The sequence below is a fragment of the Cystoisospora suis genome, assembly GCF_002600585.1.
Source record: "Cystoisospora suis strain Wien I chromosome Unknown contig_49, whole genome shotgun sequence".
Classification (NCBI taxonomy): Eukaryota; Apicomplexa; class Conoidasida; order Eucoccidiorida; family Sarcocystidae; genus Cystoisospora; species Cystoisospora suis.
In genome coordinates, this window is record NW_027152851.1 from 1 (window position 1) to 27,420 (window position 27,420).

Below are 27,420 nucleotides of genomic sequence, written 5' to 3' on the forward strand. Positions count from 1 at the left end.
CAGTTGCTCAGCAACAAGCAAAGAGACCTGTTGCTCCGCATCTGAGCCTCCAGTCAAAAATCCTTCCTTAGAGCACCAACCCCCCACGGCGCTGTTATCTGTTCCACCTGCTCCACAGCCCAAGACAGGGGAAGTGCCTCCTTCTACGGCGATGTCTGCTAGGAGTGCAAGATACCACTCAAAGTCTTCTACCAAAGCGTAGTGATTCCTGGAAGGAGTTAACAAACGGAAAAGAAAGAAAGCATTGCGAAGCCACTGAGGCAACTCCCCCGATCTCAGTCTTCACTCTGAAACGTTCAACTGTTGCCAGCGATTTCCATGGGAGTTTGCGGTCTTTTACTGTCTACTTAGGTGTTATACATCTATACATATATGTATATATATATGGACGTTGTCGATGAAGATACACTAGGAGACACAGTAGTAGGGCCACCTGTTACTACTTAACTTGGGTTCGTAGAAAGGAGAGATAGCTTGAAACATTAATATGTACTAGCAGATTGACAAACGCAAAAGAAAAGACAGAAGGACAGTAAAAGCTCCGAGGACCTTTCACAAAATAACATAGGATGACTGGACACATGAAACTACAGCCATTTGTTCTCTTTGATACTTTTTTGCATGCGCCACTGAGAACTCATGCAAACTCATCTTTTGCACTGGCCACCTCCACGCGAAAAGCAACACCATATATCGATGGGGGTGTGGATTTGATGGGAAAGATACTCCTCATAAAACACGGAAGATCAGCAATTTGGGCTTTTACAGCAGCATCTAGGCTATCTGAAATGTCTCCAGCTGCTGCGTAGTCCCAGGAACCAGGAAGAATCTGCTGATATTCTTGTCCCCTTGCAGGGGATTCATCGGCTGACGTAACTTACTCGGCTCCCAAGCGTAAGACGGGGAGAAGAAAATCAGCACGTATCTTAGCAACTGTTGTTGCTGAAGCTTCGCCCCCGGCTGCAGCGTTCGACTGCTTCGTTTGCTGCTGAAATCGGCGATGATGCTGCCGTTCTTGTGAGCTCGCTGCCGTGACGAGCTGCTCAGCAATAGCAGGGAATGATGCAGTGGTTGCCGTGTTCGCCAGAAGCTCCACCCCTCGTGATCGTATAGTTGAGTCGCATTCTTCTGCTGCCTGGTGTGTGAAACAAATCGAAAAAAACCCGCGTACAGACTTAGAGACATCCTTACCTTACTTGTGCCGTCGTACACAACGTCGAGTCTTCTCGTCCGCCAAGAGAAGGTAGACCGAACAGAGACGAAGAGATCTAGTGCCATGAAGAGCGAGAGAGAAGGTTCTCAAACTCACTAAAATACGGAGTTTGACAACCTTTCAGTCTATGGCTGAGAGAAACAAGATCCATAGTGTATTGTCCCACCTGAAGAACATGCTGTTGAAAGTTGGGAATCAGGGCAGCAAGTAGTCGGGCGAACTCCCTCCGAGAAGAGAATAAAGAAGCCATGATATCGACGCCTATGTATCGCAGGTTGCGATCTGCGCTTGATAGCAAGGCGGCTATTTTGGATATGCATAAATCAAGAAGGGTAACTGCAGGATCAGCAGACCCATCGGTATCTCCTTTCAGAGATTTACTCTTGGTGTCCGAGGAAAAAGATGAAGAATCTCCCATGTCTCCAGTCAAAGCTCCAGCCGCGGAGGCAGCTAAGGAGGCGTCACTCAGTCGTGCCTCGGCAAGCGTCTCTGCTGCGTTTTGCAGTGGGAGATGCAGGAGACATAGCCGGATAATCTCCACTTCAACGCTCTTCGCCCGGCTCTGCTGAAGCAACGAGAGAAGAGGTTGAAGGAGTTTCAGAGGAAGACGAGGCTCGAAAGGACAGAGAAGCGCAAATGTTTTTAAGAGTTTAAGAGACAACCAGTTGCTTGTACTGCTACAAAGCAGATGAAAGAGTGGAGGCGCAAGAGCAAGATACTGCTGAGGCTTCTGTTCAACAAGTTGAAGAAGAGCTGAACAAAGACAGCTGATGACCGTGGGATCTTCTTCTACCATCAGCTGTTGGCGCTGTGAAGTCAAAAACACAACGGTGAGACAAGAACTTTATTCCTGCTTTCTTGCACCAATCGAGGAAACGAAGCCGCCTCGCTCACCCCTCTTTATCGCGTGTGCTTAGTCACACGTTTGCAAACCCTAGCTCGTCAAGTCAGACAGCTAGCAACCATCTGCCCATGCCTCCAAGTCCACACCCCAAGTACAGTACCTCCGACAGGCCCGTATGAAACCACATTCATGGCATACACCCCGCAACTGAAGACGGTGAGATACGCGGCAGTGTGCAAAGCCGAAAGTGCAGAAAGAACTTCACACCGTCAACAACCTCAACGGACCAGAGTGGTTGGCAAGAAGACGGAAAGGGACGTCCGCCACAAGTCTTGGTGATTCCTCAAGGAGCATCCCTCACCAGAGAGACAGAAAAAACACTCATTGACTGCTCCCAGTACAACGCTAGTCTATCTACAGTCTTCAACACCGTCTCCCCCCTCTCCCTTGTGACTTCAAGAAGTTCGCGCCGATCCTCTCCTGGATCGACACTAACTGCTTCTACTACATACAAACGAGAACAAAATGAATACATACGGACTACCACGTGACACTCTCTGATAGAGGTACAGAAAGCCGAGAAAGATGTGAACTTGACAATTGGCGTCAAACACTTGCGCCAACAAGCCTTTTTCTTCCATGGCGTCCGTACACACTCAAGCAGAATGCATGCATAGTCATGAGGCACTCCCTCCGTGCACGTTCGTCGCCCATCGCAACTTCAGCGAAGTCAAGCGACAGAGAAAGAAGCGGGGCTACGATTTTGCGTATCCGAGGGATATGCACTACTGCATATATGCGTGAGCATGCAGATCATCAGTGCAATCCCACTGTCGAGGTGATCTCTCTAGAAGGTATGAAGAAGAGGAGCGAAGTGCCGCCTACCAGAAGCACTCGCTTAACTCGACTCCCGCACCCCGAGGTGCCGCGCTATCATATCGCGCACGAAATTCGTGCGGAACACGGCCACAACAAGCAGAAGGCGAAGGAAGACAAAGCAGTTGTCCGTGTGGCGAGATGTGCCTCATGTGTACAGCTGAATAAAGAGAGAAAAAGATAAATCTGTTCATACCTCAGCAACACCACCACGGATAAGGAGAAGCACATATACACAAGGCAAGCCGGTAGTCCGCAAAAAAGACTTTCCACATGCGCAGCTCGCCAAAACAAGCTTACGATCTTCGGGAAAGCGGAAGGAAGAAGTGCAGGAACTTGAATAAGGAAACGGGTACAGCACACTGCTGCCTTTTTGCGGAGCATCGGCCGCGAGGAAGAGAGAAGAAGAAGAACGTCAGGGAGCAAAGCATTTGCAATCTCCGGAGTAGACATGACTGAGAGAGTTGACAGTGCTAGGCCTGATCAAACCAGAAAGAAGAAAAAGTGATTCCTCTACCCATCCTGAGTCAGGTCTTCTATCGCCTTCTAGAGAAGTAGAATCCAAGGGTTCTTCCTTTTTTCTAACAAGATGTCCCAGCAAACACAGTGGAAGTTCATCACAAGTCTACGGACATGGCGATTGGTGAGGCAAAGCCCATCTCTATACTATACACCTCTACGTTATACATGTGTCTTCTTGCTACGACTCTACGTTTCAGCTACCTGCGCTGTATGGCCTGTCCGACGCGCCCGTATAACGGGACGAGCTCCTTTCCTCTATCAGACAACCTGGCCCTTTTTACGAGATCATTGCCTCCCCCTAATGTGCCTGCGGGAAACAAACTTTCTTCAAGGACCTCAGCTTGCACACTTCCCCTTTCACCCTTTCTCCTTCCTCTCCCCCCCCCTCCCCCCGGGCTCTCCACCGTGCTCCGTACGTCCTCGGACTTCTGTGAACCTGTAGCTCCTACTAGGTCTCCCGTTCACGCGTCTCCTTCGGGACATTGTTCCCTGTCCCTTCTGCTCAGCGCCTCTCAGCGTCCTCTCCCTCCCGTAACAAAAAGCTATGTTCTCTATCACTGAGAAAGACGGCTTACTGGTCTCATGCGTCTCCTTGCTGTTGAAGTCCTTCTTGAACAGATTCGTTGTCAGAAGAGAGAGAGCCTGCTGCTGCTGTGACTTCTCGTCCGCGAAGTTCTTGGTGACTTGTTCCTCCTCCTCTTCTTTCTCCTCCCCTTTTTCTCCTTCGCCTCCCACCTTCCGGGTCGGTTCTTTCCGTCCTCCTCCCGATAAAGCAGGACGAGCAAAAGCAAGGGCGGCCGCTGCGTACGCAGGGCGCTTTAAAGTAAAGGACTGGACAGTCATGCCTTCGATGACTGCAAATGTTGCGAACCCCACATCGAAACCGAGCATCTGTAGATAAACAAGTTTCAGGAGAGCTGTGCTTCTTGCGCTAGGACTAGGTGTCCGGCTCATAATGGAAAAGGCACCTCCGCCACCTCCTCTCGTGCCGGCTGGAGGGCTCGAAGGTAAGAGATCCTCTTTGATCTGCTGAAGACAGATTGAAAGAAATTCATCCTCTGTACCCTCTTGCTGTGCGGCCCGCAGCCCTCGAATGAGAGAGGGGAGCGAGCCTCCGCCCCGGGATTGAAACATCCTGGCGGAAAGGCCCACAAGAAGTCCACGGGCAGCAAGGGGTCCACGGAGGGACGCTGCACCAGAGAAAGATGACGGAAGAGCAGCTGCCCTACAAAGAAGGACGCAAACGTATCACTCCACCAACAGAACACCAGCTAGGCGGTAAAGAAAAACGGGGTACAAGAGACGGGAAAAGGGGCGGACGCCAGGCAGGTACGGACAAGCGCTCAAGGCTAGAAGGAAAGCGTCTTCCGAGGGAGAAATGACTGGAAGCGACACAGTCACGAAGACGAGAGAGCGAGACACGCGCGGATGGGAAAAAGTGCGAGTTGTGAAAGGCCAAGCGCCGTTGGAGGTGGTGCCGGAGGGAGGGACCGCGAGGAAAAAAGAGACGTCTAGAGAGTGCCAAAGTTGCTCTCCTCCAACACCGTCCTCCTCCGCGCGGGCGCTGAGGCCTCTTCAGTGACCTGTCCTGACACAGGAGCTGCTGGAAGGCAGAAGGACGGGAGGCGGCACGCCATATGACTCGCTAAAATTGTAGCGGCATGTTCGGTGACGCCTACGCGATATTTTAGGGCTCCGCCCCAATCCTTCTTGAACCAGACGGGAGCGCAGAACTACTAGCACCCGCGACCTGGCCAGCTCCGGGGACAGGCGAGACAGGGCAGTCTTCACAAGGCAAGGGACTATCTCAGACGGGAGGGAGACCTCGACAGAAGGACTGCAGAGACAGTGACCAAGGTCGTGCAACTAAGCGCCTATAACGTATCTGAAAGAGGAAGCCAGACAAGGAAACGGAAAACAAAAGAACACAGAAACGCGGAGAATTCCGGCGCTGCTAGAGCATGGCAGCAAAAAGTAAGCGGACAATGCCAGTTGAGCAGTGTCACAGCATCCTCGACTCAAGGCGAGGGTTCCGGGAGAGCATCTGTTGAGGATTCACATTCTTTAGCAGTTTGCCTTGTCAGTGTCTCGAAGTTCAGCCTGCTGCAGGGCTGCTCCCTGGGGCTGACGAAGGTCCTTGTTTGCTTCTGGACCGCATGCGTTCTCATGTCTCGGAGTCAATCCTAACATCTCGGCTGGCTGACTCAACGCGAGGGGGGTGCCTGCTCGCCTGGGACTCCGACAAGAACGTTCGCACCACAATCTTCGGGCTAGCTTCAAGAGCCTCTCTTACTGTATGTTGATGCCAGTCTGTTTGCCCCTGCGCGGGCTGGCGAAGTGAGTAACATTGCCTGTGCTCGAATGAGAGTGGACCACCCGGAGCTTGATTGCTTGCTCGCGTCGCTGCAGCACGTCTGCTGACACACCCTCGTAGCAGTAGATTCTCTCAGCTCCACTCGAGCAAGAGCGGTTGAGGTGGATCCAGGCACGCCTTCGCGCCCCTTTTGGGTTGCGCTGGCTTTCCTATTGTGACAAGGGAGCACCTCTTCAGGCAAAGATTGGAGTATACACTACGCGAGCGCGCGCTACTGGGGATGGCTTGCAAATTGGCGACTGAAGAAATGAACATGTTTTCAGCAGTGCGCTGAATACTAGTTCCTGCATGGTGCGTAGAGCCACGCGTGCGCTCAGTCTCGTTGGCCAATGACAGATTTCTTGGCGCTTGGCCTTTCAGTCGACTAGAAGTGGTTATTTTTTGTCACATGCCGTCTTCTGAAGTTAGAGGCAGGATGGGGGCGCCGGGCGCTACTGCCGGACTGCTATTCTCGTTTCAGACAGCACCACAGTTGCACCATGCCCGGAAAAAACAATCGTTCAAAGGTGGCTACTACTTTAGTCAGTTTCGGCATGATTTAGCTGTCTCCTGGACCCGCTGTTACCGATTAGCGTGGTTCGATGAAACCGCCCGCCTGATAACTCTTTCAGGTGACTCTCCTTCCGCGCAGAAGTGTGGTTCCTTCAGCGAAAGAGGATTCGACGGCGGGGACTCAAATCGCCCGCCACGAGGGCGACACTTTTTGTGGGCCTCTTCGTTGGGCCAGAAATCAGCTAGTTCTTGTCGCAGCCTATACATTGCACACCTTTCCGTGGCATGGGTGTATCAGTTTGTGTTTCGGGAGCCACCGAGCGTGACTTTCAGTCAAAAATCAGAAAGCCGGGAGAGAGAAGAGGTAGTGTGTGGCGGCTTGTTGAAGGGATCTAACCGTTCGCGAGCGCACGTGCATCAGCAGAACTCCGATAGCACTCTTCTTGCCGAAGAGCAGGGCCCTTGGGTTTCCGGACAAGAAACACGTCCCATGACGGAAAGCCGCGCACAACATTCTCTCGGCTGAACCCTTCCCGAGGAGCTGCAGCCACCTGGACTCCGATGCCCGGAGATATCTCCGCGGCTCCCCACGTTGCCGCAGCAGCAAGCGCGCGTGATAGAGTCGACAAGAGACGAGACACCGAAATCCTGACACTACACTGTCGGCTCGTCACCCGCCGTCACCTTACCAAGACGTTGCTTTTGAAAGTGACAAGTAACAGTCTCGTTTAATAAGAAATGGTCCATTCATGAAATAAGCGTGCTTTGACGCCGCACACGCTTCAAAAAATAAATCCTACCCCGGGATGCATGCGGCTTGATTGATCAGCCTGCCCCTGGTTGTCAAGATAAGCTAAACGGCTGCGAGCAAACACGATAAGTGCGAGTGATGAAGAGACACTGGCCTCTCAGAGAAATGCCAACGGCAAAACACATGAGTGCGATTTCTCACGTACCTCACGTTGTGTAGTGATGTAATGGGGCAGGGGTGTCCTGCCGGGGTACACATACAAACGACACCCGTCTACGTTTAAGGTTCGCTCTGTACAATAATTAATGGTGAGCTATCTGAAACACCAGGGCGACTCGCTCATGAGAGTCACACGCGACCGAACGCAGGTGTCCTTCCTTGGGACTGTGTCACTGACTGTGTCGCGCTCCGCCTCTCAACTCTCCTGTAGCAAGACGAAGAAGCTGTTTTGGTATTATCCTTTTTTTCCTCCGTCGCCCCTCGTCCACACGGATGGTAGTATGACTAGTCTTCGCTTGTCCTCAGCGTGGTCGCTGTCTAGTCTCAACACCGCAGTGCAACCCCGGCAGCAGCACAGCCATCTGCTTAGAAAGTTGAGGCTTGTCTACCTCAACCACCTCCACTCGAGCCTCGCTCTCCGTCTGTCTCTGTCACCTGCGTCTCTCCTTCGACAGGCTCTGCCGATCCTTCCTCCTCCTCTTGTAAATCCACTATGCTCAACCCTCCCCCCTCATTCTTCGCACGGTCCTTAGCCGGAGAGAAACTCACACCGGAAACGTCTTCTCTTCTTGGAGAACATGGAGAACCGCTTGCCTGCCCGAGTGTGTGCGCAGGTCGATTGGAGTTCAGGCTCTCATTTTCATCTAGAAACGAACTCTGACGAGTTTGCGAATGCCGCTCTAGAGATTTCTCTGGAGACGTGTCCTGGCTACCGAGACCGTGTGATTTTTCAGGATGCCGATCTACAAGAAAAGATGCGCTCTGAGACAAGTCGAGGGAAAGAGGCATCTGCCCTCTGCAGAAAAAAGGAAAAGAAGCAATGCACCCAGCCTTCCGATTTTCTTCGAACCGCCTCTCCCAAAACAGCGCCGACTGGTAAACAGTCGATCTGCACGCAGCGGGCCTCGGATGGTCTTGCTGGCCAATGACAGACAGCATACCCAATCAGACACAGAAAATACCACCAAAAGAAAAACCGGGCTGTTCAGGCCCCGGTCAATTCGTGATGCTGGTGCACGACATGGGCTGTTTTGACTCGCTAAAAACGACGGTGCGTGGCGATGTGCGCTGAAAGAGCCCGTGCTTAAATAGTTTTTCTCGCGTTCTGCCTGTGCACTGGTCCCAGCTCCAAGTACTGCAAGACCGGGAGAAGAGGAGCACCTAGCCTTCACAGCTATCCTCCGAATGGCAAACAGAAAGAAAACGACACAAATAAGTATTCTCCCCGTTCAGGAAAGTGTTCTTCCTTTCCATTCAGCTAGCATACCTGAGAAATTCAACCTGAGAGATATACGTTTGAAAGCCTGCATACAGCTTCTCTGTTTGCTCGTCAATGGCGCGAACCAGTGCATCTTGGCGCTCACGCTGCTCGTGCAGTAACTTCTCGATGTCCTTGGCTTGAGAGAGCAAAGAGGTGGTGTCCTCCTGAAGAAGAAACACCGGGACAAGCTGCGCACCAATGAGGCGATACTAGTGAACGTCGAACACAATCGTCAAGACTTGATTGAGTGGCTCTACTGTTTCTATCCCCGAGACAAGTCGCTCTGGCCGGCCTCGCTCGGCGGATAGCGTGTTTAAATGCTATAAGAGGACATTCTCCATTCATCCACAAGGACATTATCGTGCAGCCCGCGTGAGGAGGCCGCTATACATATATATGATAGGGCACTGCCGAAATCATGGCAAGCGCTGAATGAGTGCCATGCTTACCTGCTGAGCCGCAAGGGCTAGTTTGAGTTCTTCGGCCTCCTTCCGAGTTTCTGTGAGCTGTCTGCGCATTTCCCTTTCCTCCGCGTCACAGCGGTCCTGCAACTCCTCCAGCTGTTTCGCGAGCTCACGGCGCTGATTCTGAAGCTGCTGCACCCTTTGATTAAGACGTTGTCGATTTTCGGAGACTTCTTTATGCAATTTCTCTCGTGTCCGCATCTCACTACGAAACGCGGCATGCGGCTGAGAAGAGAGTCCAGTCCACAATTGCATCGTGAAGACGAGAGAATCAAACAAAAACCAACGAGAATGTAACACTGATTCGAGAGCTTTCCTCGGCGAGATTTACCAGCTCTGAAGCAGTTTTCTCCAATGGCCATTCAAAAACAGCGGCTACGTAAGGGGAATCTGATTGTACACGAAGGCTGACAGACAGGCTTCAGAGTGTACGATCGGGTGATAGAGACAGAAAAGAGTGAAAGTGTCGTTATGCGTAACTCGTATCTCCGGCTTGAGTTCACAGACATCGCGTCTTCAACAAAATGAGTGTCTAGGTCTGTCTGAACATGCAAGGAGAGGCTTTGCCTCTTCTAGCACATGTGCTAAAGTGGCGGTAGGGCATCAGATAGCCCAGCATCAGTCCACGGTTTCGAACACCCCTTTGTATAAAATGGAATCACTCAAGTGAAGGTTTGAGACATGCAGAAAATCATCACGGACAGCGAGGTAAGACCTATCAGATAGGGAGAGAAAAGCGAGAGAGACTGAATGCTAGCCTGTCTTTGTTCTCTCTTCCCGAGGGAAGAAGGGCAGTCCGCTCAACTGTTTGGCTTCCTCACCCCAAGTATTTGATTTCGATGTTCATTAACTAAGTTCAAGGCTTTCTTAGCCTTCTTCAGAGCTTTGCACAATGACTGGAGAAGCTGTTGATGCCGCCCAGCAACGCGCTCGAGGTTTTGAAGTTGCTCCTCCAATCGTTTCTGTTGCTGCCGAAGTTCGTCACGACGTTCCATCAGCTTCAAAAGAAGACACAATCATACACAGGAGCTACACTTCTCTCAGTACCTACTGATACTTCACACTGCTGGAAAAACGTATAGACAGATCCACATCATACTGTATTCAAACATGTGCATAACGACTATACACAATGGGCATCACGACCTCCACACTAGGCAAATGAAACACACGACACTTGCCAGAGAAAGGCTCCTAACTCCAAAGCAGACGGCATTATCTTTCTCCTCTGCTTCTCTGCTGTCTGTACAAACAACCGCGTGGCCGTGGTGTGGTCTCTAGATCGCTATTTCTCTTAATTGACGTAGGCTGTGTCCTACCGAAGAGACGAGAGAAACAGAAATTCCATGACATCGCTTGTATGTATGCGTAGACACAGGGCCACATACATAACACAGAGGATAGTACAGAAGAGCCTTCCATAGTCTGCAGTCATGGAATTCGCCATCCCTTCCTGGTGGGTAAGGACACATAAGGAAAGTACAAACACACGAGAAGCGTTGACGAAGTATATACGCCGCAGCATGCTCTTCCATTGGAGAAAATTTTCGATTCCATGACGAAATCTCGTCCGAAATCCGTTTTAGAAACTCACTCATTCAAGTCTCACCCAAACTCTCCCTTTCCTTTCCTCGCTTGGCAGGACAAGTATTGCTATACACGTCTTCGTCACTTAGCACTGGTGTGACTCTGGTGTCAGTTTCCCCTCTGCTCAAGTCTCTCAGATGCTGTTGTGAGGTCAGTACACAAGACCGTACGATACAAGAGAATCAGCGCTACTCTCGCTACTATTACTACTTTCACTGCGAAGCTTGTCGTGACTCACGCAGCAGAGCGCTGGTGAGAGAAACAAACCACACCGGAAGACAGACTAGATGCCTTCGAGCTGGAGACCAACAAGAGAAGAAGAAAGAGGAGAGGCACGCGAGAGTGTAATAAAGTTCGTCGGGAACAGAAAACATTTCTACCTTCTCAGGTGAATGGACGATCTGATCGTGAAGATCACTTTTCTCTTGGCGCAGGTTCATCAATTCCAAGCGCAGGTCCTCAACTTCGAGCTCCAGTCTTCAGAAAAACAAGAGGAAGGGAGAGGGAGAACAACAGACAACCGTTTGGCCGAGGAACTTGATCATGGAGAAAAGAAGTGAAACGATGGAAGCCATGTACGTCAGACGCCTGCAGTGCTTTCGACATGATCAATTACTTGCCTGTATTCGATCCTACATGTGGTATCATTCGAGGCGCCGACGTGGAAGAAGGTGTGGCGAGCTTTGTGTAACTCGTCACTTTGACGCTCGGCTTGCGAGTCCGATCCCAGGTGTTTCCCGCCTCGTTATCTTGTATGAACTGTCTGTCTAGGCATGTAGACTGCTCCAGCGCTACCTGGTCCCTCTCGTCAACCGTGTACATGCGGAAAGGCATCTGAGAGGATGAACGACGTGCTGCTTGCGTTAGCTTAGGGACACAGCTGGACTGCTAAGAAGTGCTATCAAAGTATGTACTCTTCGAACCACGATCTGAGCATAGCACGTCTGTATTCATGATTTCACTTCTTCTTCTGTTGCCCCAGAATACAGCTCGGTATAACAACCCCGGGTCCGCTCTGTAGAGTGATTTAGGCTAAGGACTGGGCGCCACAGATTAGGAACTTGGCGCGTTTGATGGAAGTGACAAGTCGCATCAGAACGACAGGCCGGATAAGTCACTCTGAACACCATAAGAAGAAACAGAAGGGTCGATATACTACAACTTTGCACATCAAGGAAGAGAATAGAAGAAATCGAACATGGAAGAAGAAACTCATCTTGAGTTCACTGACCTTCCATAGAGAGTTTTCTTTTCTTTGAACTCGTCTACCAATCTTCCTAGTTCGGTGTGACGGTCTCGAATTTCTGAATACAAGACCAAAGATAAGTAGAAAGCACTTCATAAAAGAACAGCAACTACAAGGAGGTACGAACCAACTTTGTAATGCCCTTGTACACGCACCTGTTCTTCTGCCTGGTGCGTTGTATAGCTCTCCCAGTACACGACCTACAAGCTGAAACTTCAAAGACTGTAGGAGGCCAGAACAAGCTGCAGCACCCCGCTTACCTTTCCGGGGCCTCGTGACACTCTGTTCTGACTGTCTTCACAGTTAACTGTATGTCCTCGCGAGGTGTACGTAGACCTGCTGCGTACATGTATGTGCACACCTGCACATGTCTATGCATGCACGTGCTACTAGGCAGAAAAGTGTCAGAGAGGAGAGGGCAACGAAGGGAAGAAGACACGGCACAGAAGTCTCCGTAACCCCCTACTCTCTGGAGCTGAAATAAACCGTAGCTGAAGACTTGGACCTGTATCCCTCGATACAAACTACTCTACCCTCATGTGTTGGTTTCCTCAGTCCAAGGAGTAACAGGACAGGACACTCTTATCCCATTTTTTGTCTCGGTTGATGCTTCTAGCGAGAAGCCGCTCAGAAGTATACTCCCTCCATGCTTTTCTATGCACCGCGCTCTGCCCTGGAAGTCTGTCGTGTCGCGCTCTTCAAAGCGCATTGTTCAAATGAACGGAGAGAAAGAAATGGAGAAGACCCGCGAAACAGAAAGAGAAACACACCTCCTTCCAGTTCTTCTCGCTGCTCTTTCTGCTGCTTGACAGTAGCCTCCTGGCTCTGACGCTCTGCTCGAAACCGCACAAGCTCCTGTTCTACCATTTGCAGCTGAAAAAAAGAGACATATCAACAACGAGGCATGCAAGGCGCCCACAAGGGAGATTACTCAGAGGGAGTGCTTGTTGCATAAGAAAGCTGAAATTGAAGAACGAAGAGAAGAGGAACTAGAAAACAGAAGAAGAGGAGAGAGAGAGAGAGGGACGAACGATCACAAATAGATAAACAAGTCCGGGAAAAATCGGGAAACTTTCTTCTGAGACTTCGCGCATTGAATACTGTTGCTATGTCAAGCAAACTGAGAGAAGGGGGCGGTCCCTTCATCGGCAACGGAGACGCGTAGAGAAAAGACAGAGAGAAATACGGCTTTAGTTGGTTGTCTGGGGAAGCAGGGAATTCGGCTTATACATTGCACTAGCACGTAAGAGGAGTCAGACGGCAACCGAGAGATTGAGAACCACGAAACCCGAGGAGTCTAGTTCTCGGCTACGAACGTGGAATAGCGAGACGCATGACCAACATACAACGCACTTGCTTTCCTAACTCAACGACTCATGCGACGCTCAAAAATAGAAAGTTCGAAGAAAAGCGGGCTCCTCAAAGATTTGCCTCGGGACCGACTAAATAGACCGACGTGAAGAAAAATGGTTTAGATACAGCCAAGGTGATCAGCGGCTGCTGTCACACACCTGAACAAGGAATGCTACTCCGGCTGATGACTTGGAGAAGCAGGAGATCGATTACAACTGCAAGTGTGAAGAAGCAAGCAGTGTAAGCTTATTACTTACATTCCCACTGAGCTGTTGAAGGTTCTGCTGTAAGACTTCACGCTGTTGCAGTTGACTTTCGAAACTCTTCATGAGGCCCTCCCTTACGCGTAGAAACGAACAGAAAGCAGAGGCCATTCGCAGGACACCACCTGGTGTGGGAGATGCGAATGTTTCTCGAGAGAACTCTGGAAGGCCTAGAACCCTGTGCAAGGTTAATATACCGCGATTGTATAGCAGAAGAAGAGAAGGACAAGCAGGAGGAAAGAAAGGGTCAAGAAAAGTGAATAAGAAACAAGAAGGAAAGACAAGTTGAGAGAAACACGAGTGAAGACAAGAAAAGAAAGAACCATTGAGTTGTCTCTCACAGTGAGAAGACCAAATTAGCCACCCATGGATCTCGATGACCTTAGAGACAGACACAGCACTTTCTTTCTCTCGACGTATCTTTGGATAAATAGCCTCATTGAGAGTAATGTTCAGCGGCAGTCCATCCAGAAGGTGGATTTCCGACCAAGGCTTGCTTGATATACATCCCAGTGCAGTTTTGAAAAGCAAGCGACGAGTTTCCTAGCGACAAGCTCTAGCAGCCGAAGAACGAACTACCAAAGGAAAAGAAACGAAATGAAAGCGCACCCTAAAAGGGAGACAACCGCGGCATCAGTTGTATCAGGAAGACCAATGCATGTGGGTACGACCTCCTAGAGTGAAAGGAAGAAGTAGGGCGAAGGAAAAACAACTATTGAGATGGCAAGAGAATGGACTTTGGGAAAGCCCCTTAGTTCCTTTACCAAAGAGGGGGAAGGGAGAGGGGAAGAACACGGACATACGCATTGAATAGAGGGTGTAGTGTGATCTAGAGTGCGAAGATTAAGCGCTTTCGAGCAGGCAATGAATCCCTACACAACATAGACTAGTAATGTTACCAGTCTTCATGCACATGCGTTTAGAGTGTTTAGTCCAACTGAAGCAGGTGACGAAGTTCATGGCATCCGCTGAGTTTTGTCGCTGCCTTGAAGCACTTCGAAACATACACGGAACATCATCTCCTGATAGCCTCTCCTGCCCTCCCCCCCCGGCAGCCAAGGACTGAGGACGCACACATGGAAAGAAGCCTTCGCGCTATTGAGTGAATAGAAACAGAAGTCGAGAACAAGAGTCTTCTCAAAGCTATGAACTGCGGCCTCAAGCGATGACGTCTGACAGTTATTACCTGTTCAACCTCTGGCATAGACGGAAGAAGCGGAGATTACCAATGGCCTTCGCGTGGAGCTTTCCGTCTTGTGATAGAAACTGCAAGCTGGTTAGAAGACAAAGAGAGAAAGAAAACAGAAGCACACGAGCCGACTGTGGCCGAAAGCTACGTAAGATAGATTCCATGGACACCTAGAGATGACTCCGCTTTCTAGGCCTTTTTATTGCTTGCGAACCTGGTGAAAAGGACGAACCAAGATCCCTACACGGTTGATATGCCAGTTCTGGTTCATCTCAGAACTCGAACCCATATACGTATATACACCTAGGTGTACATACACGTTGAACTTGGCAAGTCTACTTCCGAGTCAACACACAGAAGGCGGCTTAGCTGCATTCTTTTTTAGTCGATGTGCCCTGTGCATGCGCCGCGTGTAAAGAGGTAACATGCTACGCAGTCAGGCGAATGTGTTAATGAGCCCTCCTCTCATAAAACACATATCTGAACGTGTACCTCATGGCTACAGATAGACAAAGTGACGCTACCCGCGTGTAAACCCCTGGATGCCCAGTCGATAGAGAGGAAAGTCCCCATTAGAACAGGATACTATGATGGAGCTGCACACGAATGGTTGAGAGTCCTTTTCTTCTTGGCTGACTCCACGCAGAGAGCAGGATGAAGACGTCGCGCTGGAGTAGATATGCGCGTGGCGTTATGAACACCTCAATTACTTGACAAGAGATGCTTGAAGAAAGAACATAATAAAGAAAGAAGATCTGACTGTCTTGCTTAGGCTGGATTGTGTACATATACAGAGAAACCCAGGCAAACAGGTTCAGTTTTTCTCAAACAGCTTTGTAAAGGAGAGCGACGAAAGAAGCTCAGTAGGATTCAACCACGGACGATACCAACTAATACGAGAATATCCAACAGACGCCGAAAGGAAAGAAAGAAAAACAAAGAAATGCTGCCGAGAAAAAGAGAAGAAACGACAGCGGAACACCTCCGAGCACATAAAGGGGTTGACAATCCAGGAGTCAGCAGGTAGTCAGAAAAGTAAAAGAAGGAGAGAGAAGTAGTCGCAAAGGGGCATGTTTTATGAAGAGGGGACGAAGAGACAACAACCAGAAGAGAGTGAGAGAGAGGGAGAAGTCGGTCATCTACCTATCAATTGAGGGTAAACAACTTCTGACATCTCCTGTCACTTCTTCGATTCGGACGTCGTTCACCGTCAGACCGAAGATCATTTCGATGGCGAAGGAATAGAGTCCCTGCACCTAAGCAAGAAACGTAAGATAAGAAGGAAGAGAAGAGAGCTATGTTTCGAGAGTGTGTATGTAGAGACATACACACACCCTAGACTGTCGTGCTGTTCTGGGACAGCCGAGGAGGCGCAAAGCTCAAATGAACTCGGAAGAGAAACGGAGAGAGAGAGACAGAAGAGAGAGAAAAACGTCACCAAAATAAGGAGAGGACATCGAAGGCGGGCACGACGCGAGAAGAGACAGGCAGAAGAAGAGAAAATGTGAGAGGTGAAAAGTAAAAAAGAAAACGAAGAAACGTCCGGGTCAATATAGAAGAAGAGAAAGAACACTGCCTATCGTATGGAAGGAGAATAGTATGGGTTATAGGGGGAGAGGACTGAGAATACCTAAGCCGGAGAAAAGAAAAGTGGACAGACGCTGATACGAGGATGGGCGCCGCTTTAACTTGTATCTCCAACACAGGAGAAAAAGGGGCCGCCCCACGAGGTACGAAAGTCGACATCTGAGTAGAAAAGCACAGGAGATCTCTTAGCTCACTCTACAGTTGCAACCTGGAGATACAGAAGATGCATGGTCCTCACCAGGTATTGTTAGAAAGGCAACTCAGGAAAGATCAAGAAAGAGAGAAGGACACGAGGGGGACACGAGAGACATGGAGCTTCATAATATCCCAAGAAAGAAAGGAGATCTTTATGCTCGAGAGAAACATTTTCCAGAGGAAGCAGACTGGATACCTCTATCGATGGTATCCTACGTATGAAGAAAGATTGCCGCTGCAAACCTCGGGCGCTCTCCGCGTTACCTGTTCAGTCTGAGGGTCTTTCCACATCGAGTCAGGGCACTCGAGTTTATACTTGGCGAACTCTCGCTTGATCTCATCTAAACTCAAGCGACCGCCTCCCCCCTGTGAAGTACTTGGCAAGAAAAAGCTGGCATTGGTGCCTGCTCCTGCTCCTGATGCTGCCTGGGCATTGGAGAAGAAGCCTGAAGACGTATGAGAAGCCGGAAGAGAGAAAGGAGAAGAAGAGGAAGGCGGCAGTCCCGTCCCCCCCGGAGGGACAGGAGAAGGCTTTTGAGCTGGGAACTGGAGAGATGCAAAGGAAGAGAAAGAAGGAGGAGAAGTTGAAGTAGCATGCGAATTGAGAGAGTTTGACGTCATCGTTTGATGCGTGACATCACCATATGCAACTGGAGATGCAGACGAGCTGCGAGGACCCCCGTACAACGAAGAAGACATTGAAGAGAGGCTATCGACGGGCAGGGGTGGCGCAGAACAGGCGAAGGGCAGGTTTGGGCGGCGAGGTTGGTTATTCAAGAGCAGTGACGAACGGAGAAGGAAAGGAGATCCAGAAAGAAGCTGTCATTTCGGATCTTTGTTGCAGGCGGAGCTTGTGTGTGAAGGAGAGGTGATGTCGGAAAGAGGTAGGAAAGAAGGAAACAGAGGCTGAGGAGAAATAGAGGCGCGGGGAGTCACGAGTAAAGCGAGTAAGCCGATGGGATGTTGAAAGGGCAAGCCCTTCTGCCACGTGCGGCTGACGAAGTGAACGAAGAAGGGCTGGTCGAGAGACGACTCGGCCGTTGTGCTGTGAAGGGGGTCGGTAGGAGTTAACCAGAGAATGAAGGCAGGAAATGGTTTAGAACAGAAAAAAACTCTCCCTATGAAGCCGCCGCCCGCATCCCAGATAAGCCGACTCTCACTATGAGCCAACGTGAGCAGAAGTCCTTCTGCTAAGCGGATAGCAACTCTGACGTGTGAGTCAGAGGACTCATGCCTTGAGGCATGCTTATCGTGCACCCGAGGATGAAAGCTGGAAGCACACGGAGTCGCGGCGGAAGAATAGCCACAGAAGCACCTCACACACACCCGACCAGTAGGTTAGGTACAGACCGAAAACGATATGAGGCAGAATCGGGGTATGGCCACGAGACAAGGGTGAAAACAAAATCTAGCGGATCTGTTGGGGTTCATCGAATACCACCCAGTTCAGAAAATTGATGATAGGGACCACCTGTGAAAGGCCAGGAATACTCCAGGGTTGGTAGACGTCAGAAGTGACGGTGGAACAAGACAGATTGCCTTCTGTCCGAATTCTTGATTCGCGTTGAAGGGTCTTCTTGAAGACAGAAGAACGCACACTCTTCGCCGCGACCGGCTTGTCTTCCGACTCATATTTCCTGGCCTCTCAGCCTCCTTCTGAGACTTGTCTCCTTCAAACAGGTGCTCCTTGGTCAAAGGGGATGAAGTTCTTTGGAGTGGAGACGTCTAGATGGTAGAAGGAAACACAGGAAGGCCCCTTGTGTCGCGAGTTTTTCTTGTCCGAACAGACAACCGCATGCATGCATAAGAAACTGCTGGATCCTGCTGTGAGATCTGTACGGGAATCTCCATCTTCCTGTCTGGTAGGCCCCTCGAACAGAATTTCGATACACACGTACTACGCTGTCGCGCTTCTTTCTGATGGTGGCGGTGGTTAAAGGTTCTCCGACTACAACTGGGGAAACTTGAGTTCACGGGGCTTCCTCGACAAAGCCGTAGCTTGTGTTGTTGAGATTCAAAGGCGGTGGATCGGGGCTACTCGACCCTCGTCCTGTCCCCCATTGTGGTTTGTCGAGAAGGAGGACACCTCTGCTTTGATCTGTATTTTTCCTTCCTCTTCTTTCCTACGAGGCGAGTTCGCACCGGAGTGTGTAGGGAACTGCATCTGTCGTCGCTTGGAAGCCCTAGGCAAATGCTTTTGTTTGATTTTTCCCTCTATCGCTGTCTCTGCAACCTTCACTGTTCTCTTACCTTTTCTTCCCAACTTGTCCAGTCGTTCTTGCCGTACGCAGCTGCCAGGATTCTCGAGCAACAGAAGGGGGAAAGAGACTTACCGCGGGTCTGCGAGAAGTGGCGGCTCCGCTTAGTTCTTTCTTCTCCCGGTGCTAATACCGACTGGAAGCATCCCGCCAGAGAGTTCAGCTCAACGTTTCCGTATGTGGGGAACCTGCTGTAGGGAGAGCACGTGATGGACAGATGGCTTTTTCAGTTCACAAACCACAGTAGCAAAGTCGTTGCTTGCAATCTTCCGCTCGAAAAGCATTGATATGGCTTGGTGAAGGAGACCAGCAGGTCCATTAGGGCCGAAAGGAAAGTGGGACATCCCACTGACGTCCCAGCAGGTTTCCACACACCTCGTGAGTGTGTTCTTTTCAAGAGGAGGAGGGCAAGGAGCCATGTATCTCTTAACTTCGTCTCCAATGGCGAGACCCAGACGCGTTTTTGTTTCCGCTTTCCCTGTATTTCCTTTTACAAGTTCCCCCGGACGATCCCGGTGGCTGTTTCGTGCTACTGTGGAAACAGGGCGTCCTCACACAGCAAGTCAACCCTCACCTGATCCTGTCTCGGCTCTTCACGAATACTGCTGCAGCGACAGAAATAGACTCCCGAAAAAAAGCCTTTCTTCTTCTGAATGTCTCTCTCCTCGATTCCTTGTCCAGGATTCCCCGACTCTTTCTCGCCGTCGCCTTTTCTTTTCTGGATGCAATGGCATTCCCCCTTGCCTTGTACGGCGACGGCGAGAGTCGCTTACATCCTCTGGGGGGTCTCACCCTAGTGATTCGTCCTTTCTCCCTCATTCTTCGTCTTTCTCTCCTTCATCCTTGTCCTTCTCAGATATTGGCTTCCCATATCACAGTAGCATGTATAGCGCATGTGCTGCCTTGACCGGGGAGGTTTCTAGACGTCTAGGACAGCCGCTCGTATCCTGTCTTGCTTCTCGAGGGCGACAAAGACACATGTCGTCTTCCACGTCAAATTCCTCGACATCATCTCCCTCGACTCTCTCTTCTTCATCTGCCTCGCCTGGCCTATCTCCAAGATTCCGATCTGCCGTACACCGTGAGATGGTGGTTTCAGTCACCAGGACTCATCTTCAGAACCTTCTCTTGAGACGTTTTGGTAAGAAGCTAGGGAGAAAGGAGATTTTTGAGGTGGCAGGTCGTGACCTCCTTTCTTAGTCTGTTTACCGTTCGAAGGACACCGTGCTTAGCTTGTTTGCGACGAGCTCCACTTTTTTAGATCTTCGGACTGTCCTGTTCGTTTCACTCGCACTTCTCTGGCCGGGGTGTCTTTTCTTAGCTACTGCTTGGTGTGTGTATGAGGACCCATGTATGCAGGCCTTCGTGCATGTTACACCTGTTTCTGTACAAGTGCATGTCCCCGGTCAGGGCGTTAGAGGAGATCGGAAGCAGAGAAGTCTAGAGTTGCACGTATTATGCCGTAACCCCGAAGACCGTGAAAGACGAAGCAGTTCCCGCGTTGCATGTGGATGTACGTCTACAAAGAATCAAGTGGACGCTAGGGCAGTGTGAGAGAATAGCTGGGTGACTGTGTATCCCATAGACACGGCAAAACGGCTTTTTCTTCTTCGTGACAGACACAAAGCAGAACTGGACAAGTTAAAGGGTGGACTTCACGCAGTTGGTCGGAGTTGGTGGAGAGACGGAGTAAAGTATGACTGCAGTTGCCGGTTGGTCTCGCCCCTTGTTGGCCTGAGATCGACCGGGGCTCATTGCGGGACCCCCTGTACGCAGACGCTCTCTTGCTACGAGGACTGTGTCTGGCTTGTCTCCCCCGAAAATCTCTCTCACGTACACATCTGTAGACGGACCGAGGACCAGGGAGGAAACGAGCGGGCTGAAGGGGGGGTTGGGCATTGCCGAGAATGGATAGAAATGAACATGAGTTATTACAGTCCAGTAGGTGAACGTGTATGAGTGAACAGTAACCCCTGTAAATGTACACATGGATGTCTATCCATGTGTACTTATATCCAGTCCAATAGACTTCGTTGTGAGGTACTACGGCTGGTTTGTTTGTGCCATGCTGAGGCAAAAAGCGAACATAGTGATGGTGACAGGTGACTCTTCGTAGATGAGGGGGGGGACTGGCACTGACATTGTTTCCTTTTGAAGTTTCTCTTTTCCTTCACTCCCTCTCTCTTGTCGGTTTCCTGTTGCACTGGAACAGGGACCTTTCGAACTCAGGAGTGTCGTGTCATCAAGAGCCGAGAGTTCACAAGCGTCGTACTGTCTCGTTGGGCTGCAGTCCTTGTAGATCAGAATCTGCGTCTGGATGGAGAGAACGGTTCAATTCTTGCTTACTCTGCCCCCCCTTTCGATGTCCTAAAGGATTCGAAAGTGAAGAATCTCATCGCCCGTGATCTAGAGGTTCGGTGGTTTGTGAATAAACTCATTGCAAACAATGTCTCTACTGTCGGCATCGACGATGGAGAAGGAGGGCAAGAAGGAGACGAAGATGAGAGAAGAATTAAGAAAGTTCAAGAGGGAGACCACATACCCCAACCTCATTTCCCCTCGGTATTACGACAAGATCATCCGCAATATCCTTACGAGCCATATGAAATGGAGAAGCTACGTGATCTGTATGGAGTGTTATTGAAGTGGCCCTACAGAGAACGGGGCCTTGTGCGTAGTGTAGCCATGCGACGAGCAGAGTTGGAGAGGCGACAAGAGGAGAAGGAACTCCTGGAAGCAGGAGTGAGAGAAGACGAAGAACCAGGACGCAGAAAATCAAGGCTAAAAGAAGGGTCCACGGAGAAAGAGGAGAAGCCGGAAGCTGCAGGACAGCTACGGATTACAACAGGCTGCAGTGATAATTACATTTATGCTCCAAGCGAGATGGAAACTGGGCTGTATAAGGAAATGTAGGCAGACTGCGGAGATGGCGGTTGTGACAGACTGTTAAGATCGAAGAGGGAACGACGGTGGGAGAAGACGTTATGTGGCCTTTGGTGGCCTACGTTTGGTCGAGGCGTCTTGGGATGTATGAGCGTATCTTATATGTCCAACACAATAGAGGGGTGACGTCAGAAAGTTCAGATCGCTTGAGCGTGCTTGGTGGCTCCTCTGAAGCGAGAGGAGTGAATGTTATTCTATCTTGCCATCTTGTGTGTGTCTTAGTTTATCGTCAATGCCTCACGTCCCCGAAAAGACTTTCTCGTCTTTTTACCACTTGAGATCTCTCCAAAGTCTTACACTTTGAGGTAGTTCCCCGATCCGGCGAACAACGCCTCCGTGGACAAGACAACGTCTATCAAAACCGGTTGCGGAGGCTCATCAAGACTACCCAAGACCACTGTACGAAGACTACACAGTGCAGAGCTTAAAGAGCTTAAAGGTACTCTACGGGGTGAATAACGGAGGGCAGGATGCAGTTGGTCGCCTTCAGAACATGAGTGTTCGTCCTGGCGCGCGGTTCCAGCACTGAGCCGGGCGGAGTTCGAGGAACCCTGGACCTCCTTTAGTGAACGCCGACCGAAACGAATACACTCAAACTACCTCATACGCCCCACCGAAGCTGATGCGTTGCTATTGTCGTGGACGGCAGATTCCAAAGCTGTCACTCCCCGCGGCAGAAGCGTCAGGAAGTTGATACCCCTCCTCCCGCAGAAAGTTTGTCGGCAAAACGGAGGGTGGCTGATGCTGCAGCCCGGAAAGTGATGGCTGCCGTGCCGTGGTCGTAGTGTACGGCAACTATGCTTGTAGGGTAGTGACTTGCCGTCTGTTTGGCCTAGGCTACTAGCGAGACCGCCCTGCGATTTTTCGGCAGAAGTGGTTTCACCGACTTGTCCGAGGCGGCCGGTGTGGCTCGCGATTTCTCGGGGAATCAAATAGCAAGATCACCTACAGCGTTGTGTCATCGGTCTCAAATAAGCATCAACTGGTAGACTCCTCCGGCGGAGCTCCGGGTTCTTCGAGGGCTGTTCGTGGATATCATTTACCCACACAGATGCACTACGATTTCGAGAGATCAACCTCCTTGCTCTCTCTGTTTGAATATAGTCATCTGTGGGTAAATCCCAACCGCATTTTCCACCTGCTGCAGGTCGAAAGAAAACGGAAGTATCTGCTAAACCTTCACGGTCTTCCTGCTGCAGCCAGCACCCGCGCTGCAGTTCTGTTACCATCGGAACCAATCGCTCTTTACGCCGTGCCGGCTCTTCCGATAGATAGGATAGAAGACAAGCAAGACAACACATGTGAAGAAGCAGCGCACACGATTCAGCCAGTAACTGATTTTCGTCGACGGGACCGAGACCTCTTGTCCTTCCTGCACGTCAGACACATCTCAGCTGGTTGCTCTTCGCCGACGAACAACAAGCAAGTGCAAAGCGCTCTCGGGTCTCCCGCGAGGCAAGCTCCATCGGCAAGTGGCATGCAAGATGCAGACAGCATACTCTTCCCGCTGCTGGTTACCCTGTATAAGCTTGCAAAGAGCCGAAGTCCACTTCTACGAGGTCACGGACTGAATCTCCTCGAGGGAGTCGTTGTACCGAACGCTTTTCGCTCTTTTCTTTGGTAGATTTTCTCTCAACTGGCAAACGACACACTTTGCTGTCCACCTGTTGGTATGCTGCATAACACCGCAGCAATCTCATGACGAAGCCTGGCACCCCGGTACAGCTCTGAACGTCTGGCAGGCAGTTGCGAGGACTGCGGTGTTCATGTAGTAGTCTACTCCGGTCTTTAGCCATACGTCCGACCACTTTCTCGAGTGTCCCGAAGTCAATTATTTGCCGCGTAATTGTCTAGTGTCCGTCCAATTTAAGCTGCGTTTTCTCTGCAATCCATTGCTACTGGATGGTCCGCGTGGAAGCTGTGGTGTCTGTGGCTGTCCTCATCTTCTCAAGCCGCTCTGGTCACAACGTGACGCGAAGGACTCTTCAGTTTTTTCCAGCCACCCGCGTACTTTTTCCCTCTCTGTGGAAGCCATGTTAAAGACTTGATCAGGTTGTGGCAGTATTTTTGTTTCATTGTCTACTCGCCTGCGCCACCAGAAGAAGCCCCCCATGCTGTCGCGTGACCCGACAGTGTAGTGGCTTCCCTCCGAGGTCGGGCTCCCGTTCCTGTGTCGCTCTCCCCTGGTTATACTTTTTCCCGCCATCTTCTTCCCAGCGAAGTTTCTCTGACGCATTTTGTCTCGTTTGTGTTCAACTGGGTCTCCGCAGAGCAGATTCTTCTCACACCGGACTTCACGCGCGTACTTTCTTCGCTATGCATTGACTGAAAAAGCAGACTTGGGATCGTGAAGCGTGGGGACGTCTTTGCCACGCATTCTCTGAGTGTCTTTGAAGGTTCTCCGTTTGAGAGTCGTAGTCTTACAGTTTTGAATCTCCTCTTGCTCGATGGAAGTGTTTGCTTCCTTGTAGCTGTTGAGCCCCCCTAGAGTGTCTTCGTGTTTTTCCCAGAGTTCGCTTTCTCGGCCTGTCTCTTCTTCTCCATTCGATGAGAACGGCAACGGCAGCTCCTCCCCTTTCGTCCCCCGCAGGCGGGACGAGCGGCTGGAGGGTTCATACACAGCAGCCGGGGGATGAGCAGAGAATTGCTGAGGCTCTCCAGGAAGCTCTTAGCCGCAACGGTAACAAGCTTTGCGCTGACTGTGGAGCCAAGCACCCACGATGGGCCTCCGTCAATTTAGGTAAGCCAAACGTGTACAGGAGAAGGGTGGTTTCTCTCCAAAGCGAGGAAGGGAAACGAGGGCAGGACAAAGGATATACTTCAGTGAGAGGCAGAGGCAAACCATATCTTTTATCGGTTAACTAGGTATGTGGCAAAATAGGGACCTACCTTCTCCTTCTTTCTATCTTTCTGTTCGGCGGCAAGCGCAGAAGACCGGTTTGCGTGTTAATCAGCCGTATAGTTACGCCCCCCCGGACCAGTTGTGGATCGCAGGAGTGCAGGATGGCCCGACCGAGGAGTAGCGAATCATCAGGCTCTCTCATACGCCGAGACACTTGACCGGATGCCAACTATGGTATGAGGGGGTGTTATACTCAAACATCGCCTTAGCGGCAGCTCCATTGAGGAGTTTTCATACAACCAAGAATCCTCTTGTATAAAAAACTTCATTCCAAGGCCACCTGAAAGCTTCGCTTCAATGAAATGGATCAGAACGAAACGTGGACATAAAGTAGCGTATCTTAGTCAACATAGCCTACGCGCGAAGACTGCTCGCCATTCTGCGAGAGAGATGTGGATAAACTCTATCATAGGGCGGAGAGAGATTAGACTCGAGGGTTTGCTGTGCCCGTAGAAGGGACTTCAAATCTGCTTTGTTTACATTCTTTCAGATAGTTTCAAGCTCCATGTATAATTTGGTATTCTTATAGCGTTCAACTTCTTGTCTCAGCCAGGAGCAGCCTGAGAACCCGGGTCTTTTGTTATAGGATGGTCCGTCCATCTTCATTCGATGATGATTCTGCGGTTTCTTTTGTCTCTCTCTAGAAGAGAATTTTCTCTGTCCTTTCATTATCATCTGTTGAGCATGCAGGTATCTTCATCTGTTTGGAGTGCAGTGGTATTCATCGGAAGATGGGTGTTCACATTAGTAAAGTGAAGTCGGCGACTCTTGATCGATGGTCTTGGCAGTGGGTTGAGGTATGTACTAGCATTCATATGAGGGGTTTCTCTCTCTTCTCGTGCTTGAACTTCCAACTAGATTCATATCATGTTCCTTCTTTTCTTCTTAAGCTCCCTCGCTTCGAAGAGGGAATCAAGTTCATTCCTTCCCGGGAGACAGGGAAAGCGTTATACTTTCAGCTAGTCCTCCGTCGTTTCATAGACAGCTTTGAGATCTCAAGTTCGAGAGGGCATTGCCTTACGCTTATTCGGGGACAAGTCCTTATTCTTCCAAGCGCTTGCCTTGTTCTTCTCTCTACATCGGTCTAGTTTTATGTAGATCTCGCTTTATCTCTCTTGGTCTTCTATGGTGATTCCTACTCTTTACAGTACGGAGAAGAAGATCGCTTCTAGCTACATTAGTTATTCTCTCCATCAGGTTTCTTGAATGCACTCTTCTTTACATCGTTGCATTCATCAGTACACACCGGTAGGACTTGTCTTTAAGGCCAACTTGCCTGTGTGTACAGATACAGGTATGTATATATATCTATACACATAGGAATGTGTATGGTTGAAGTGTTTCCGTGTGTGTTGAAGCTTTCCACGACCTTCTACATACAATATCCCCCTATAGACTCTTGCATGCTGCAGCTATCGTATATATGTGTACGTATACGCAGGCACTAATGACTCAAAGTAAGCATGAGAGCTATGGTTTCACATGTTAGTGTGCTTACCGAACATCTCGAAATGCTGTGCACAGATACATGATGTGTCTTGCTCTCTTATGCCGCGCATTCAAGAACAGAAAGAAACAGAATGATACCTGTAAGTGTATGTGTATGTTTGTCAAGGGAGCCGTGTCATGGCGCGTGTGTTGTAGGGCCGGGCACCTGTGCCTTAGATACTTGTCCATCTTCTGTGGCGGTTTACATACACTTCTAGAGCATTTCTCAAGGGCGTTCTCTGTCGTGACTTTCTTTCTTGTTCGTCTCTTCCAGACGGTTCGTAGCATTGGTAACGAGCTAGCCAATGAGTACTACGAGTACCGATTGCCGAAGGATTACAAAAAAGCTACCCGAGGAGATGATCCCATGTAAGTCATGCGATCCTCATCTCTCTCTTACCATTACTATCTTCATACAAGTCCTCGCCTTGGACACCCTTTCCCTTTCTCTTTCTGAATAGATCTCAGCTGTTGGATCTTCAAGATCATCTTTCGCTTGTCTCCCTGTGCGTTGTTCTCTTCTCGAAGCCTTGCCCCGTTCTCACCTCTTCTGTATAACCTCCGTGTGTTCGCCTGTGTCTCTTGTACGCCCGTTGCATATGGAGCAGCGCCACTCACCGGTGTGAAAAGGCAGTTTGAGTTTGAAGGTCGTTTGTTCCTGTGAATACCGTCTCTTTTGTATCTTCTCTGTGTTCTCTTTGGTTTAATCTTCGTGTATGGCACTGTCTGTTGTCTGTCCGTCAGGGGTGGGGACATGTGGAATTTCAACTAAGATGATTGTTTCTCATGGTGTTTGACTCCGAAGGTAGATGACTCTGCTTGTATATAGGTATGTGCACGTGGCACCTATCTATTAGCCGGGCGATAGATGGATGGTCTGCCATGTTATGGAGATGATAGATGGATAGAGAGCGAGTTTCTTTGCTGCTCAGAGCGATGGAGAATTGGATTCGCATGAAGTACGAGAGAAAGTCGTTTGTTCCTAAGGGGTTGCCGGAGCCATGGCAAGCTGTAGAAGAAGGTAAGAGGAAGCTGAGACTGCCACTTATGACTATTAGATGAAAAAGCGTATATGTCTGCACACCTCGTTTTGTCGCTCTGATTATCTTTATGTCTTCGCATCGACATGGAGGGAATCTCCAGAGTATCGTAACGCGACGCTCTTCTTGTTTCTTTATAGAAAGGCAACATGTGTGTGTCTGTCTGGGCAAGGAGAAAACAACCAGAAACATGCAGGGGGAATAGGAGTTATGAATGCAGACATCGCTCTTTCAGTCAAGAGGTTGTGTGCTCAGAGCCGTGTGTATGTACACCTTTTTCCCATCTCTCTCGTTGCACTGCTGGGTTTCTTTCTTCCTATTTGCTGCAGGTGAAGATCCTCGTGTGCGTTGTT

At 50.1% G+C, this 27,420-nt stretch overlaps 4 protein-coding genes across 4 annotated transcripts; 2 read left to right on the plus strand and 2 right to left on the minus strand.

Moving 5' to 3' along the window:
- Positions 1-5,846, minus strand: CSUI_000123 (adaptin n terminal region domain-containing protein; the record flags this gene model as incomplete). Its single annotated transcript, XM_068060357.1, has 5 exons — positions 4,031-5,846; positions 3,234-3,412; positions 1,380-2,021; positions 882-1,135; positions 1-208 (listed from the first exon to the last, which is right to left on the minus strand). Coding segments are annotated over exons 1-5 (1,842 nt in total), but the record flags the coding sequence as incomplete, so codon positions are not given.
- A 1,159-nt stretch (positions 5,847-7,005) lies between these two features.
- On the minus strand, positions 7,006-18,322 carry CSUI_000124 (nuf2). The gene is made up of 11 exons (XM_068060358.1): positions 16,701-18,322; positions 15,798-15,910; positions 14,652-14,738; positions 13,460-13,643; positions 12,620-12,722; positions 11,835-11,907; positions 10,984-11,080; positions 9,838-10,014; positions 9,002-9,241; positions 8,559-8,716; positions 7,006-8,087 (listed from the first exon to the last, which is right to left on the minus strand). The coding sequence occupies exons 1-11, from the start codon at positions 17,133-17,135 to the stop codon at positions 7,682-7,684; spliced, it is 2,073 nt and encodes a 690-aa protein (XP_067927665.1). The 5' UTR covers positions 17,136-18,322; the 3' UTR covers positions 7,006-7,681.
- Positions 18,321-22,348, plus strand: CSUI_000125 (uncharacterized protein). The gene is made up of 2 exons (XM_068060359.1): positions 18,321-19,835; positions 20,907-22,348. Exons 1-2 carry the CDS (start codon positions 19,112-19,114, stop codon positions 21,605-21,607), a joined length of 1,425 nt encoding a protein of 474 aa, XP_067927666.1. The 5' UTR covers positions 18,321-19,111; the 3' UTR covers positions 21,608-22,348.
- An 852-nt stretch (positions 22,349-23,200) lies between these two features.
- Positions 23,201-27,418, plus strand: CSUI_000126 (gtpase activating protein for arf protein; the record flags this gene model as incomplete). The annotated part of the gene is made up of 5 exons (XM_068060360.1): positions 23,201-24,377; positions 25,230-25,336; positions 26,302-26,396; positions 26,960-27,048; positions 27,397-27,418. Coding segments are annotated over exons 1-5 (504 nt in total), but the record flags the coding sequence as incomplete, so codon positions are not given.
- Between the last annotated feature and the right edge of the window lie 2 nt (positions 27,419-27,420).

What these genes read in the sequence shown, in the direction of transcription:
- CSUI_000124 (XM_068060358.1), bottom strand. Translation starts at nt 17,135, where the DNA reads ATGTCTTCTTCGTTGTACGGGGGTCCTCGCAGCTCGTCTGCATCTCCA. An exon ending in TGTTTACCCTCAATTGATAG is followed by an intron (nt 14,739 to 15,797) that starts GTAGATGACCGA and finishes TCTTCTAACCAG; the next exon opens with CTTGCAGTTTCTATCACAAG. An exon ending in CTATGCCAGAGGTTGAACAG is followed by an intron (nt 13,644 to 14,651) that starts GTAATAACTGTC and finishes AACCTTGCACAG; the next exon opens with GGTTCTAGGCCTTCCAGAGT.
- CSUI_000125 (XM_068060359.1), top strand. Translation starts at nt 19,112, where the DNA reads ATGTATCTCTTAACTTCGTCTCCAATGGCGAGACCCAGACGCGTTTTT. An exon ending in CCTTCTCTTGAGACGTTTTG is followed by an intron (nt 19,836 to 20,906) that starts GTAAGAAGCTAG and finishes GCACTGGAACAG; the next exon opens with GGACCTTTCGAACTCAGGAG.